The sequence below is a fragment of the Scyliorhinus canicula genome, chromosome 5 (assembly GCF_902713615.1).
Source record: "Scyliorhinus canicula chromosome 5, sScyCan1.1, whole genome shotgun sequence".
Lineage (NCBI taxonomy): Eukaryota > Metazoa > Chordata > Chondrichthyes > Carcharhiniformes > Scyliorhinidae > Scyliorhinus > Scyliorhinus canicula.
The window spans coordinates 36,276,682-36,292,547 of NC_052150.1; the positions used below are offsets into that span (position 1 = coordinate 36,276,682).

At 45.9% G+C, this 15,866-nt stretch overlaps 1 protein-coding gene across 1 annotated transcript in view; it reads left to right on the forward strand.

Annotated features, from left to right (window-relative positions):
• The window catches only part of tgfbr2b (transforming growth factor beta receptor 2b), a 93,406-nt gene extending 86,367 nt beyond the window's left edge, over positions 1-7,039 (forward strand). Inside the window, exons 6-7 of the mRNA XM_038796903.1 lie at positions 4,645-4,772; positions 6,810-7,039. Of these exons, the coding sequence (XP_038652831.1) occupies positions 4,645-4,772; positions 6,810-7,016 (335 nt within the window). The 3' untranslated portion in view covers positions 7,017-7,039. The remainder of the gene's footprint in view (positions 1-4,644; positions 4,773-6,809) is intronic.
• Positions 7,040-15,866: the final 8,827 nt, after the last annotated feature.

The following is a 15,866-nucleotide window of genomic DNA, read 5'->3' on the forward strand; positions in this document are numbered from 1 at the left end:
TTATTTCCCCCCTTCTTTCCTTTACCCCTTTATTTCACCCCTTTTCTCTTTACCAGTTTTCTTTTGGGTTTTTATTTTAAAAAGAACAGAAATATAAGTCTCTTTTTTCTTTTGTTTTCTCTCTCCACTCGCCCAGGAGAGAGAGAGAGAGTCCCCCTTTGTCCTTGCCACGTGGTGGTCACTGCAGTTGGGGGGAGGGGGAGGGGCGAGTGGGGCTGCTGGTTGGGGGGGGGGGGTTTGTGTCCCCGCTGCTGGTTGGGGGGGGGGTTGGTGTCCTCGCTGCTGGTTGGGGGGGGGGGGGGGGGGGTTGGTGTCCTCGCTGCTGGTTGGGGGGGGGGGGGGGGGGGTTGGTGTCCTCGCTGCTGGTTGGGGGGGGGGGAGAGTTGGTGTCCCCGCTGCTGATTGGGGGGGGGAAGGTGGTGTCCCGCTGCTGGTTTGGGGGGGGGAAGAGGGCCCGCCGCTGCCGCACCGTTCCCGGCCCGCGTGGGGGGGGGGGGGGGGGGGGAGAGAGGGGTTGGACCTGCCGCTGCTGGGCCTCCCTGTCGCCGTCGCTCCTCGCCTCCGCCTTCCGCCGCCGCCCGCTCCTCCTCAGCTGCCGCCCGCTCCTCCTCCGCTTCTCCTCCGCTGCCGCCCGCCGCTGCCGCCCGCCGCTGCCGCCCGCCGCTGCCGCCCGCTGCTCCTCCGTTGTCGCCCGCTCCTCCGCCGTTGCCGCCCGCTCCTCCTCCGCCGTTGCCGCCCGCTCCTCCTCCGCCGTCCGGCCTGTCGGGGGGGTTCCTTCCTGGCGCTTGCGGGAGCCCCTCTCCCTGCGACCTCCTCGCTCGCCGCCCGGAAGTCGAGTCTAATCTTAACACGGCTAAGTTGACGCCCGCGTAAACACCAGAATGTTTCACGGCGGCGTCAATGGGCCTCTTTACCCAGCAATTCTGTTGCCCACAGGGGGCCGGCACGGCGCTCGGGTACTCTGCGCTGCTCCAGCTGCCATACGTGGCCCTGCACTGCTCGCCACCGGTCCGCGCATTGCGCGCTGGTGCTGCGCAACATGGTGGAGCCACACAGTGGGTTGGCATGGAAGAAGGTAGGCCTGCCCGGATAACACGCGCCCGCCTATCGGTGGTCCCCGATCGTGGGCCTGGCCATCATGGATGCCCATCCCCCCCCCCCCCCCGCAGAGTCAGATCCCTCTCCCCCCTCCCCCCATCAGGATGGCCACCGCGGCCACGGGTCCGAGCTCTCGCCGGGTGGAACCATACAGGAACCATGCCGCCGGAATTCGGCGGGAACTCAGCCGATTGACCGCAGAGAATCGTCGCGGGGGCCTATTTCAATGACCCCCGACCAGCGCCACGTCGACCGCGCGCTTGCAGCTGACGGCGATTCTCAGAGCCGGCGCGGGCTCGGAGAATCCCGGCTATGGTCTTTGGGCAATCCACTGGCCATCAGTCAACCAATCAAACTGAATCCCTCTGATCTCTCGGGTGCCAGAAAGTCTGAGTTCTTCTGTTAAAAATTGAAACCTCCATAGCACAGTGTACTATTTTGCAACTTTTGACTTCTTCACTTCCTCCGCTCGACTTAAAGGTAAATGTCCATTAAATATCAATGGAGCAAAAAATTATAACGACAAAGTAAAAGAAATGGGAAACGAGGGAATCAACAGGGACGGTCCTTACAACAACTAAACACACATTCCTCTGCCTGTGGGTGAGCACCTGGACTTTTGTCATTTGTGCTGCAGTAGTTCAAGTGGCTTCATTAGCTCATTAGTTGAACCAAGGTTGCTGGAACTTGTGACTAACCTACAAGATGCCGACTGGTATTCCAGAAGAACATCTCTAAATATCCTTGTCCAGCGAGTGCACATGTTGTGACGATTGCCCTCAAGGGGGACCAAGCAGAGCAAAACTGATACTTCCTACTCCAAAATGTGTCTTAATTTAGCACTTTAGAATTTTCTTAAAACCACACTCGAATAGCCTGTTCCCTACTGATTGTTGGTTAAAAGCATTTTTGTGGCAAAGCTAAAATATACATTAAGTCTACTCCTTGTCGAGATTTCTATCTATGCATTCCAAAACAGATGTTCCCCAGATGCGGGAGTTCTGCAATCCAATCTGTTTCTCACTAATGAATGAGCCAGCAGTGAAATAGGTATAAATCCACTTGCTTATTTCGCTTGGTATCATTACTGAGGTACTGTGCAACACCAAGGTTCAGGAGGCAAGCCACGGGCTTAATTTGATGACGAGACAAGCCAGCATTCCGTAAATGGTGGAAAAATGGAGGAGGTAGGCATCTTGATTCTACCATTTTGCTTTCCCACAGAAAAGGAGAGAGCTTTGATCTTCATATGCTGGAGGTTGAACTGTAAACTGCAGATTCCAACATAAATTGGTGCACATGATGAATTGATTTTCTACCCAACTGAAGAGGGGGGGCCCAACACATTTTTCTACATTGTGTTAACACGCTCGTCGTCAGCCAATGTTCTGTTCTTCTGGAATGTTGGAACCTCGACTGAGACTGCGAGGGTGTTTTCTTTGTTCCAACTATTTAGCAAATCCAAAGATACCAGCTCATAGTAGATCTGTAGTCATCAAACTACAGTGGGCCAGAGGCACTGAATGGGAACCTTGTGTTCCATACTGACCCTCCCTGTCAACTGCTCGGAGAATGGATGATGAATGAAAAGATAACATGCTAATAAAACTCTCTTTTGCAAAAGGACAAGCTCTTACCTCTTACCTCCTCAGACAAACTGAGTGATGGAGGTTGTTAGTGCATTTCCATAAAAGAACTGGGTTGCAATCCAGCCCCAATTTATGAGATAAGGCACTTGATTTGGGTTTCAGCAGTCTCACTCCAATCTCCTATGAATGGGAGTCCAAATCATTAAAGCTGCCCAGAATACAGCACAAACTTGTCCAAAATTGGCTATCGACTTCAAAAGACGGTTGAAAATCGGATAAGTACTGAAAAATAAACTCCTGCATCTTTTCAAATCCACTGTGTTCCTCTGCAGCAAATGCGGTAGAAATTGGCCTGCCAGAATTGGACGTCTGAGCCACACAAGGTGATGCTTAATCACAGAGCTGACTGCCACGACACAAACCGTCATCTTATGAGATACAAGGCTGCCATAAGTAAGCCCTGGTTTTGCGACCCTCGACGAATCGAGATTGCTACCAGGGAAGAGCTTCTTCACCTGAAGAGCTTCTTCACCTCCATATCAGCGGTGAATGTCAAAAGTAGAATGGTTCTCTGATGCCCATTAACACCCTGCCCTTACGAAGCTCAAGTAATGACTTCTACAATTCTTGCTCCTTCATAATACTAAGAGCAACCTCACATGAGTTAAGTATTATTGCTATTCAATCTGATTCACACCCCCCCCCCCCGCCCCAATCTCAGTCCCTGACATTTGGGTCGAGCGTCAAGGATATTTCCATTTCTCATATCCAATTTTGTAGTCATGTTGAACGAGACTGCCAAGATACTGAGAGTTATATTTCAAGAATCACATAAACATTTCCAACGTATTCATATGGGATGACAGCAGTGCAGAAACTGGGCATCGATTTGCGGGAATGTGCCGCCAGTTATTACAGCCTGGTCTAATTTGCATCAGCTGTTTTTTTATTTATTTATTGGGAATTACGGAAAACATTTCCACAGCTTCTCAGGTTGTAGTGGTATTATGAAATGAAATGGAAATCGCTTATTGTCACGAGTAGACTTCAATGAAGTTACTGTGAAAAGCCCCTAGTCGCCACATTCCGGCGCCTGTTCGGGGAGGCTGTTACGGGAATCGAACCGTGCTGCTGGCCTGCTTGGTCTGCTTTCAAAGCCAGTGATTTAGCCCAGTGTGCTAAACAGCCCCTTGTACGCATAGAAAGATCATTTGTATTTCCCTAACTGCAGTGACACCATAAACATAGTGAGACAATCGCCACCAATCCCTGATTGCAATGATATTGTAAACATGGTGAGATGATATATGAGCAGCGTTTTTACTGATATTGGAAAAGTGGTTTATGAAGAAAGTATTTATTAAATTATGTAACAATTGGAAATGTCAGCAGGGCAGTGATTTCAAGATATATATTATATATATATGCAACCATACTATGATTCACTGTGCCTCCTTTCAGCTCCTGACCTAGAAATATAGGTAGGAATGGTTTGTCCCTTCATGCCAGTGGGATCTTCCAATCCCACCTGCAGCACACCCCCACCACAGGTTACCCGGCGGCAAGGGGTGCATTCAACGGGAAATCCCATTGACAACGGAGGGACCAGAAGATCATACCACCGGCCAATGCATCGTCACCGCCACCACGGAACACGTAGCGGGGAATGTGTAAAATCCCGCCCATAGGAATATGAGTCGCTCATCTTTCCCTGTCAATTCATTTTGATAAAGGCTGATCTCCATTCAACTTGCTGCTTTTGCTCCATATGTATTGATCTGTCCATTCTGACTTGGAAGCTCCAGCACTCGAGCCTACTGGAGGGGATAGAGAGTTCCAAAGTGTTATCACTCTTTCCTGATTCTCCTCCTTAGCGGCCATCATTCTTAATCCTTGCATCAGAGAAAATAGTTAATCTATTCTGCGCTTATTTATTGTTGAATATTTTTCTCCACAGAAGTGAAAGACTATGAACCTGCCTTTGGTTCCAAGGTCCGGGAGCATCCCTGTGTAGAAAGTATGAAGGATGTTGTCCTTAGAGATCGGGGAAGGCCTGAGATACCAAACAGCTGGCTTAATCACCAGGTACTTTAACCATCATTTATACCAGTGAATAACGTTATGGCATTCAGTAAATTAACCACCACTTTTTTATTTTTTGCCAATGAGAAAATCAACTGTGCCCTGTGTCATGAACCAGGAACTTGCCCCACAGCCTTAGTACAGACACCAGAGTTTGACTCTGAGATTTGTTTTTGTAGTGATAGCACCGGGAAATTGCAATGGAGTGCAAGAAAGCCGGCAGCAAGAAAAGCTCATTCTTTACTCATCCAACAAACATTTGCTCTATCAGAAATGGGGGTGAGACTCTGCAGCCGGGTCCTGCCCACCATTTTTAAATGTCTATCAAAATTTCCCAACTTTGTATAAATCTGGTCTTCATGGTCTGCCCACAATTAGCACAGCTCCCCTTGACATTGTCTACATGTAAGAACATCTGGTACCTTTCTTCCCAGTAAGTCCAAATGGGCCCCCTTTATCCTCACAGAAGCCAAGCCACGCTGGCTTGTCAAGGGACAGAATTTGAAGCAAGTCACTCGACCATAAAGTTTACCATAAATTAAGATAACCGGCCCAGAACGTAACGATCTTCTAAATATTGTATTTATAACAATGTATGCGTGCTCCATCTGTTCCTATTGATGCTCTCTGGCTCTATTATTACTGTCCCTTCAGCGTGGAGCTGACATTGGGGATCTCAACCACTGTATGCACTGTCCAGATGCAAAAATGAGCTGATCTCACCAGAAAGCAGGAGACGAGCTTAGTTGAAGGAAAGAACTTGTGTTTATATCGGGTCTTTCAAATCCTCAGAACCTCCCAAAGTGCTTCTCGGTCAATGACGCACTTTTTGAAAGTGCACGCACTATTGTGGTAGCCCATCTGTGCATACTCAATGGGCAGCTTTGCAACCTGGTGCCAGGAAATTGGGTGTGGCATAATAGTTCCCCAAGGATTGGCTGTGGCAGTTTAAAGGAGGCATAATGTTTTTTCCATGTGTCGCAAAGAGAAGCAACACTGGAGCAGCAAACAAGATGAGTTCAGAACAACCGGCATCAAATCCTTTTGATGTGGAGAACGAACTTGGCCTACTGTAAAACAAAAGTCGCAAAAAGAGCAAATGGTGTCTCCAAGAGCAGTCAAGGATCCCTTTTAAATGTTTTTCCACATGACTGACACTTGTGTATTTATGAATAGATAGGGTTTATTTTTCAGGCCACACCCCATCCTGTTTTTGAGAGTCAAAGAGGCAACAATGGGATGAAAATTGCCCCCTATTCGCATCCATTTGCAGCAGCAGCTCCAAATGTTAAGGACTGGCCAATGGAGGGGGTGACAGGTCACCAGAGGCTGGCAGACAGATGTGTTTTTGTGGTGGGGCCTTCTCCACCCCGGCCCACTCTCCTTCCCCAACTCTCCAGTGTCCCTCCAAAACCTCGTGCCATACCCCGGAAAACAAAATAGAGTTCACTATCATTTGTGTCTACCCTCGATCTTAATGAGTAGGTTAGTCTTATGTTGAATATTCTTGACTTTTTAAAAAAAGGTACAATTTTAGTCAATGATAGTCTTCAGCACTGTTTACCAGGCACAGCCAGCACAGTTACTAGAATTAGAAGCTGAAACTAATAAAGGACGGAGGATTTAGTACTGGAGTGAGTTCCCGGTTGGGAGGAAGTGCCTATATGTTTTACTCTTCTAGTTCTTTGAGGTGAATCGATCTATTTCCCCAGCCCCAAAATAGAACACGATGCTTTCACTGAGGGTGATTCAGTCACTGCTCTGACTTCTCCACAATAGCTGAAGATAGTTCAGGTAAGGTACGGCTGATGTTGCTGTAGGAGTGTATACCTAAGACAGCCATCAGATGCTTCAACGTTACAACTTGCCTTGCGCGATAGCCCAGAGGAATGTGAAAGTAACCATTGGAGGGAGATCTAATCGCTAGCTGGAAACATTGGTGTCACACTGACCCTGCACCCATACGTGCCTCTCTTGGGGTCGGTATACTTTTACCCAACATTTGTGGAAACATTGCTCTCTCCCTCTTTTGTTTTTCAGCTTGTACAGCAGGTATGTGAAATCATTGTGGAGTGCTGGGACCATGATCCTGAAGCACGCCTCACCGCCCAGTGCGTAGTGGAACGCTTCAATGATCTGGAGCAGATGGAGAAGCTCTCTGGCCGGAGCTGCTCCGAGGAGAAGATTTCGGAAGATTGCTCTGTCAGCGAGTCCAAACAGAACCTGAGGGTAGTCACCGTGGCGTAAAGGGTAGCCAGTGGACAGAAAAAGAACAAAGTCGGAGAACGTGTGGTCGGGTGGGGACAGTTTGGTGGAACTTTCGCTTCACTCTCATGGAAGAAACTCCCACGTCATTTAACGAAGGATGGGCCATTCTTCACGAAAAGAGTGGAATTCTGGGAACTCAGGCTGGGATATTTTGTTTGTCATAGGATTGCAATTACTGACCAGGTTAAATCACCAGCAACTGCTCAGGAAACCAAAGATTCCATCACGTAACCCTCATCCTTGCACTTTATCAGTATATAAGTATATACTTCAAGGAATTTTCAATGTTTATTTTCTATATTCAAAGAAGGGTGTCCATAGGGACAAGTGTGCCTACTTAATGGCCCTCCTTCATGGTATTAAGGCACTGTATGCAGTGACAAGCCATGCAAAAATCCACTCCCCCGCCCCCCAAATTCATGTTTTAGTTCATTTATCCACTTGTTTGGTATAATATAGGAGGGGGGTGGGGGGGGGTTGGTTAGCTCAGTTGACTGTATGGCTGGATCATGATGCTGAGCAATGCCAGCAGTGTGGGTTCAATTTCTGCACCAACTAAGGTTATTCATGAAGGTTCAACCTTGCCCCTCACCTGAGGCGTGATGACCCTCAGGTTAACTCACCACCAGTTAGCTCTCAAAGGGGGGAGAGAAGCTTGTGGTCCTCTGGGACTGCGGTGTCATCTATTTATAACATAGGAGCAAATGCACCTTGTGTGTCCTTGGAACGTCCCACTGTTATTGTGAAATAAGAACAAAACACTGCTGATTACACGGAACGATTGAAGGCAAACAGTTGCATGGGGCGGGATTTTCCGGCCAATTGCACTGGCAGGATCTTCTGGGAGAGGAGGTTGAAAATCCCACCCATGAGCTCAAGTAAAAAGTAGAAATCGGGGCTGAGTGGGGGGGAGGATCAGAAACCCAGTCCGTGTCTGTCACGTTGAAGCTAGAGATCAGTGCCTTTTGTTAATCTCATGGTGACCTCTGCCCTCTCGGGAGTTTGAAACTATACCAATATGAAGGAAAACCAAATCTATTCATTCTGTTGGAAAGGTGGGTTTGGCTGATTTGATGGTCTGATAGGACAGCTGATTTACAGAATTGACTGAGAAATTATCATTTAGATCAGGGGTGGGCAAACTTTTCCGTGCAAGGGCCACATTCAGAAATTCACAATTCACAAAGGGCCGCATAAGTAAAATAATTACTTCACCCGGTTATGATTCTGGGCGCCTCATATAGAACATAGAACAGTACAGCACAGAACAGGCCCTTCGGCCCTCGACGTTGTGCCGAGCAATGATCACCCTACTCAAGTCAACGTATCCACCCTATACCAGTAAGTAACCCAACAGCACCCCCCCCCCATTAACCTTAAAAAAAAAATTTTTAATTTTTTTTTTTTTTTTTAATGACTTGGTGGGCCGCAGAAATACCTTTGGCGGGCCGCATGCGGCCCGCGGGCCGTAGTTTGCCCACCCCTGATTTAGATGATAATGATGATCAGTCTGTATGCAAATGGACCCTGAAACGTTTAGCCGGTTTGACTACAGATCTCTCTGAAGTGGTCATTGGGCAGAGTTCAAGCAGGAAATGTTGGACTTAACGCTTGCTCCGTCTGGAATCCACATTATCTGGGCCGCGCCAATGAAACCATCAGCGTTCAGACTTCTTGTCGCATTCTAGGTGATTTCGGAGACCAGTGAAGCATCAGCCACGTTAGTGCACTAATGTGGAACTGGAGTCACATGGGGCTCAACTGGGTAAGGATGTTTATCTGTGGCAATCTGACAGCTTCACGGTCCTTTTTAGTGCTCAGTTCACCCCAGCAAAACACAATACAGTGGCTCACAGATGAAATAGGCAATTCTTGGGAGCGTCCGAACTACTTCTGGTGGCCATGGAATGATATCGGAGCACTCAACAATTGTGGCAGGGAGGAAGGAGCAGAGTGGGGCCGACGAAAAAGCAAACAATTGCGTCTAATATGCACTCCTCTACACACAGCCTTTGCATGGTGAGGACTCTATTGAGAGACCAGTAGCCAGGCTTGAACATCAAAGCAAAGGCTGCACCCTGATTTGAGGGTATCCGAGGAAAGGTCTGGCTGGGGTACGATAGTTCATCAGAATTCTCTCTGGTCTGTACTGTATTCTATGTTAGTCCTGCCATATGGTTAGCTGGAAAGTGGTGTGTGTGCACATGCGCAAATCCCATAAGACCATAAGATATAGGAGCAGAAATAGGCCATTCGGCCCATTGAGTCTGCTCTGCCACTCAATCATGGCTGATATGTTCCTCATCCCCATTCTCCTGCTTTCTCCTCATTACCCCTGATCCTTTTATTAATCAAGAACACTAGATTTGTGCTTGATGTGCTGAATCCCGACCCAGGCCCATTTCCGCCCAATCGGAGATCTAGGTCTCTGTGGCTTTGTGTTAGTCTGCTCTCTGCCTGTTGCAATGCTGTTCTAATGTGAATCCGTTTAGGGGATAACCAATCCAGTCAAGGCATTAGTTAGTGGTGAAACCAGTGTGTTTGAAAGATGAAAGACACCTCTACTAATAATTCATATTAGTGCGGCACATTGGTTAGCACTGCTGTCTCACTGTGCCTGCGTCCCGGGTTCAATTCTGGCCTCGGGTGGAGTTGGACTTTCTCCCCATGTCTGCGTGGGTTTCCTCCGAGTGCTTCGGTTTCCTCCCATAGTCCAGAGATGTGCAGGTTCGGTGGATTGGCCATTATGAATTGCTTCTTAGTGTCCAAAAGGTTAGGTGGGGTTACTGGGTTATGGGGATAGGGTCAGGGCATGGGCCAAGGTAGGGTACTCTTTCCAAGGGTCGGTGCAGACTCAATGGGCTGAATGGCCTCCTTCTGTACTGTAGAGATTCTATGATTCTGTACGTTTTTGGAGGAATCGTGATTGGTTCCAAAGGTGGGGCTGTGTCACTAGTTTTGGAACCAATTCACTTCCATAGTAATTCAGTCAACCCCACAAGATAATTATCCTTGACATTTTCCTCTCAATCGGTGACAGTGCACAAACGTTTTATTGTCAATGCACTGAAAATGTTGTGCTACTCTTAACACCAAACCAACAGGAGGAATGATATTCTCAGATCATACCACGTAGTGTCAAAACGGCACCAAAGATTAGGAATGAAGCCGAGACAAAAGGGTTAAGCTTCGAGGGCAGGTTACTTTGACTCAGTGTACATTCACGTGAGTATAGGAAATTATGAGGTGATCCAATTGAGGTATTTAGCCTGATTAAAAGTTTTGATCAGGTGGATAGAAACGGTAAACTCTGAATAGGGGTCTTGAACTGTGGGCATAACCTTAAAGTTAGAATTAGGCCATTCTGGAAGCACGTCTTCCCCCAATGTGCAGTGGAAATCAGTAGCTCTCTTCCCTCCAAAATGTTGTTGAAGTTTGGTTAATTGTGGCAAGAGCGTTAAGGAGCATAGAATGTAAATGGAGTTAAGATTCAAATCAGCCATGCCTAACATAATGAAGGAACAGGATTGAAGGGCTGAATGACCTATATTTTTGTTCCTATGGTTCCATAAAGACTATGATTAAACAAGATTGCCAAACCCATTGTCTGGGGACGTGCGCATCCTATTAACATGCTAATGTTGCTTGGAGCTGAAATATTATATTGCGAGTTCTTCACTGCAGACTGTGATTATTTTTTTAAATATTGCAAAATTTAAGCTGCACATACATAAAACTGACTTTATAAACTGGCTCCGTTATATTAATTGGTTTTGTGGGGCTTGGAGATTAATCAAGGTTCAGGACTATAAGCTGTTTGAATGTATTTTTTAATGAAATTGTCACGATATATAATCTTCATTTTAATATGTTTTTATAAATGCTGGCGTGCTCAACTTATATTAAGTGCCTAAAACATTGTTTTAATACACGGAATTGACATTTATTCCAAAAAGATGTAAGGTGATTTTTTTTTTTCATAGGACTATGTGTCTGACAGTCTTTCGAAAACTTTTATATTGCGATTATGATATTGAGATTATGTTAAAGGGACGTTCAGGCAATCTCAGGACAAAGAGTCATTGGTGAGGGTCATTAAATGTCACACTCTCCGTGCATTGCTTGATATATTGTACAATTGTTTAAATGTCGAAGGTTGTCCATATAGGAGACTGCACCAAAGTTTTCATTGGTGCAGGCGTCGCATGAATCAAATAATTAACCATCCAACCGCCTCAAAGGTGAAGCAGGAACTGAGTGAACAATAGGCCCAACCATTTTTGTTTTAAACTTGTTTTTGTTTTAGACCACAGGTATTGACAATTACTTTGACCCAGTCACTTAACTTTCCTAACAATATCTGTTTGTTCCACGTTTGAGCCTCAGTCTTGTGGCACAAGCCAATGTGAAACTCTTTACCGATTAACTTTCTCCCAGCATTCTTGGGCCATCCAACAAAAGGCAGAAAGTGGTTTTTAATCTCCTTTTCTCAAATAGGAAATTTGTTCAGAATAAAACCCCATCTTGCTGTATTTATTTACAAACATAACTCACTAATAGTTGTTGGATGTTGTGATAAATACAAACCATTTTGCAGCAAATGTTCCAAAATGACTTGGAACTTCGGTCTATTGAATAGGAATGAATGTAAATTGGTGCACAGCAGGGAAATAGAAACTTTATCTGAATGATTAACAATATGTTTTACTCTGTTTAAAGCAATAGCCAATCCTATATGTACGTGTGTAAATGCACACACATATATAAATAATTATCTTTGCAATGTAAAGAGCGTATTGTATATATAAAAAAGAAACTATTAAACATTATTTGCATCTCATTGTATAAATAAAGATAAGTTCTAAATTCCTCTTCGCGTTGTGTGCTTTTCATCCCCTTTTGTTGCATGTTGCCACCATGTCATTGCAAATGACATAGATTTACTGCAAAAATAACATGTTGGGGGACAGAACGTGTAAATTCAGACATGACATGTCGTATTTGTAGCATCCTGGAATGAGGAAGTGACTCTTGGACCTATGGTTTGTGTGGTGACGTGGCCCCTTTAAGGTGTGATATCTTGCGGTCCACATGACTGGCTAGGAGCCTATTGTGCATGGAGTGCACGAACCCTGACCAATGGGGGAAAGAGCCCGAGTGTGGACCCGGGGGTCCGAGACCTCTGCATGTATATAGTTAATCTTTCCTTCCTTTTTAATAAGCCACTTTTGTTATACAAGAAACCTCCTCAGTGTTGTCTCCAGCTACCACAGTTTGCAAAGCTTTCCACCACTGGGCTTTCCCACACTAGAGTTTTGATTCATTGACAGAAATAAGTCGACAATATTATATTATAATGTGTCTGCCTAGATGGTGGAAGATGAACTAAATGTCCTCTTGGTCCTATTTGATCAAACATTTGCTGTGTTAATATCTATCACCCGCTTGCAATGGAGACAATGGCTTGACCTGATAAGTAGATTTCTGATAAAATGCTCTGGAAATGATTTTTCAAAGCCCTTATTATTGGAAAGAATATTTAATATGCCAAAAAAAAGAGGAAATGCTTTAGGAATGCCACCTACTTCACTACAACAGGAGTGGTGTTAGGCCTGTATTTACTGGTTAGAATTGACTTTTTATGAAGATGTGTATAAGTCAATAGTTATGGCCACATTTACCGATATACAGTTTTAGTCGCTCTTTTTTAAAGAAAGGAATGAAAGCAATAGAAATTGTACAGGGAACAGGGAATGTTGATAGTTGGATTGTTCTCAGATGTCTTCAATGCATCAACATCCTATTGATAGCTCTCCACTTACGCCTACGTGCTATGTATCATTGCACCAATCAGTGAGACAGATTTTATAGAATATGTTCAGAGTTACGAGGAAATGCTACTGAGATACATTATTTCATAATATGCTCAATTAGGTCTATAATTTGTGAACGGTTAATATACTTGTTCCCAATCCCTCAATTTTCCATTTTCCCAATTGATCATAGACATGTTTCATATTCCAATATGCATAAGTTACATTAACCCTCATTGAAATCTACTCTTGAGCCCATCCGCTGAATTGTTTCAAAATGTTGAATGTTATTGATTTTTTAGTCACCTGTTAGTTTTGAATAGTTTTGTACCAAGAACAAGTCTTATTAAGAGTGCTTGGGCACAATCCACCCGAAACATTTCTCTGTCCAGTTTTGTGCACGTTTGGGCGGGTGTGTCTCGGCTGTTGCAGCTACTAGTGTTAAATGGTGAGGTCTTGCAGGCGCCACCAGTGAGTCCCCTACAGCTCATTTACATATGCTGATGTGGGTCACGCCCAGTGAGGATGTGATCCATATTGCGACGTCTCACTAGATTCAACGGCCTTGTCCCAACACCAAGTCGGCTGTGACGAGCCCACTGAACCACACCCCTTATTGATGAGTAAATAGCTAGAGAATCCAGGGCAGAGCATTTTTTAAAAATTCATTTACGGGATTGGGCATCGCTGGTTAGGCCAAAATTTATTGCCCATCCCTAGTTGCCCTTCAGAGGTTGGTGGTGAGTGGCCTTCTTGAACTGCTGCAGGTGAGGTGTAGGTAGACACACTGCGCTGTTAGGGTGGGAGTTCCAGGATGTTGCCCCAACGACAGTGAAGGAGCGGTGATATATTTTCAAGTCAGGATGGTGAGTGACTTGGAGGGGAACCTTCAGGTGGTGGGGTTCCCAGGTATCTGCTGTTCCTGTCCTTCGGGTAGTGGTCCTGGGTTTGGAAGGTGTTGTATAAGGAACCTTGGTGAGTTACTGCAGTGCATCTTGTAGATAGTGCACAAGGCTGTCACTATTGGAAGGTTTGAATGCTTGTGGAAGGGGAGCAATTAAGCGGGTTGTTTTGTCCTGGACAGTGACGAGTTTCTTGAGTGTTGGAGCTGCACTTATCCAGGCAAGTGGAGAGTATTCCATTGCACTTCTGTATTGTGCCTTGTAGATGGTGGACATGCTATTGGAGGTCAGGAGGTGAGTTAGTCGCTGCAGGATTCTTAGCCTTTGACTTGTCCTGGTAACTACAGTATTAATATGGCTAGTTCAGTTCAGCGTGTTTGATCAATGGTAACCCCCAGGATGTTGATTCTCAGATTCAGCAATGGTAAATACCATTGAATGTCAAGGGGCTGTGGTTAGATCCTCTCTTGTAGTGGATGGCCATGGCCTGGCACTTGTGTGGTGTGACTGTAACGTGCCACTTATCAGCTAAGCCTGGATATTGTCCAGGTCTTGCTGCATTTGGCCATGGGTTGCTTTATTATCTGAGTCGCGTGTGGTGCTGAAAATTGTGCCATCATCCGCAAACATCCCTACTTCTGACCTTATGATGGGTGGTCATTGATGAAGCAGCTGAAGATGGTTGGGCCTAGGACAAAATTGCAATGCCTGATCTTTTGCACAGACAGAGACTGTTGCAAAGATTGCTCCGGGGGCCTGAATCAGGAAGTCCTGCCCCCAAACATGCTATCTACCATTTTTGCATGGCGGGGAGCTAATGGGGGCAAGTTCCCAGATGGACACCTGTGGTTCACAAATGCAGCTGCCCATCTAAAACAGCAGTTGCCTCCAGTCATGTTGGAATTTTTCAGCTATGAGTAGGAAACATGATGTTTGTAGATTATTCCTGGTAGGAGCAGTTCTAAACAATGTGGTGCTGCTTTTGATATTCACCCTCTTCAAGCGCACGCCTGCTGCTGAAAACCTCCCGAGGACTTCCCCCAGGTTTTGCAGGTGTTATGCCTTTGTTTTTCCCGTAATGAGGACGCCGTCCAGGTAAATGGCGACCTGTGGTAGCCCTTGTAATATATTCTCCATTGTCCTCGGGAATATCGCACAGACTGACGATACCCCGAAGGGTAATATTGTGTACTGAAAAAGCCCTTTTATCGTTTATCGTTGAGAAATTTTGCGACTCTTTGTCCAGCTTCAGCTGTAGCTATGCATGGCTCATATCCAGCCTTGAGAATAAGAATCCTCCAGCCAACTTTCCATTAAATCCTCAATCCGGGGAATTGGGTATTTGTCCAGTCGTGAGTAACGATTAATTGTTTGTTTTAAGTCTCCCCAAAGGCGGACCGAGCCGTCCCGCTTAAGGATAGGCACCACAGGTGCCGCCCATTCTGCAAATTGGAACGATTTTATTATCCCCTCACGCTCCAATCTTTTGATTTCCGTATTGACTTTCTGCCTGAATGCGAAGGGTACTGGTCGGGCCTTGTAGAATTTTGGGACTGCCTCTGGATCTACATGTAATGTCGCCTTTGCTCCCTTTATTGTTCCGAGCCCTTCTTGGAAAACCTCAGGGTATCTGCACAGGGGTTTGCTCAGGCCCAATCCAGCTGGATCTCTTTTAGCCAGTTTTGTCCCAATAAGCTGGGTCCTGCACCTTTCACTACCATTAAAGGCAGCCTAACCAGTTGCTCTACATAAGCCAGTTACATGCGTTGTGCCCAACACTCTCAGGGGTTCAGTGGTTCCCCTGTGTATGTCCTCAGTTTTGCCGAGATCCTGGTTAGGGATAAGGGTTGGAGTCCAAAGTGAATTTTATTAAATACTGTTTCCCCTATCACTGATACAGCTGCTCCCGTGTCGATTTCCATTTGTGTGGGACGTCCATTCATGGATAATTAAATGGGTTTTGATTTAACCATCGTTACACAATTTAGTTGTTCCTTGTCGAAGGTAGGTGGGGCTTCTAGGGTATGCATTCTCCTGTACCCCAGTCTACGTGTCCTTCTCTAAGATGATGGTTTTGGGGCTTCTATTTCTCCTCTCTGGTTCCGATCACTGGC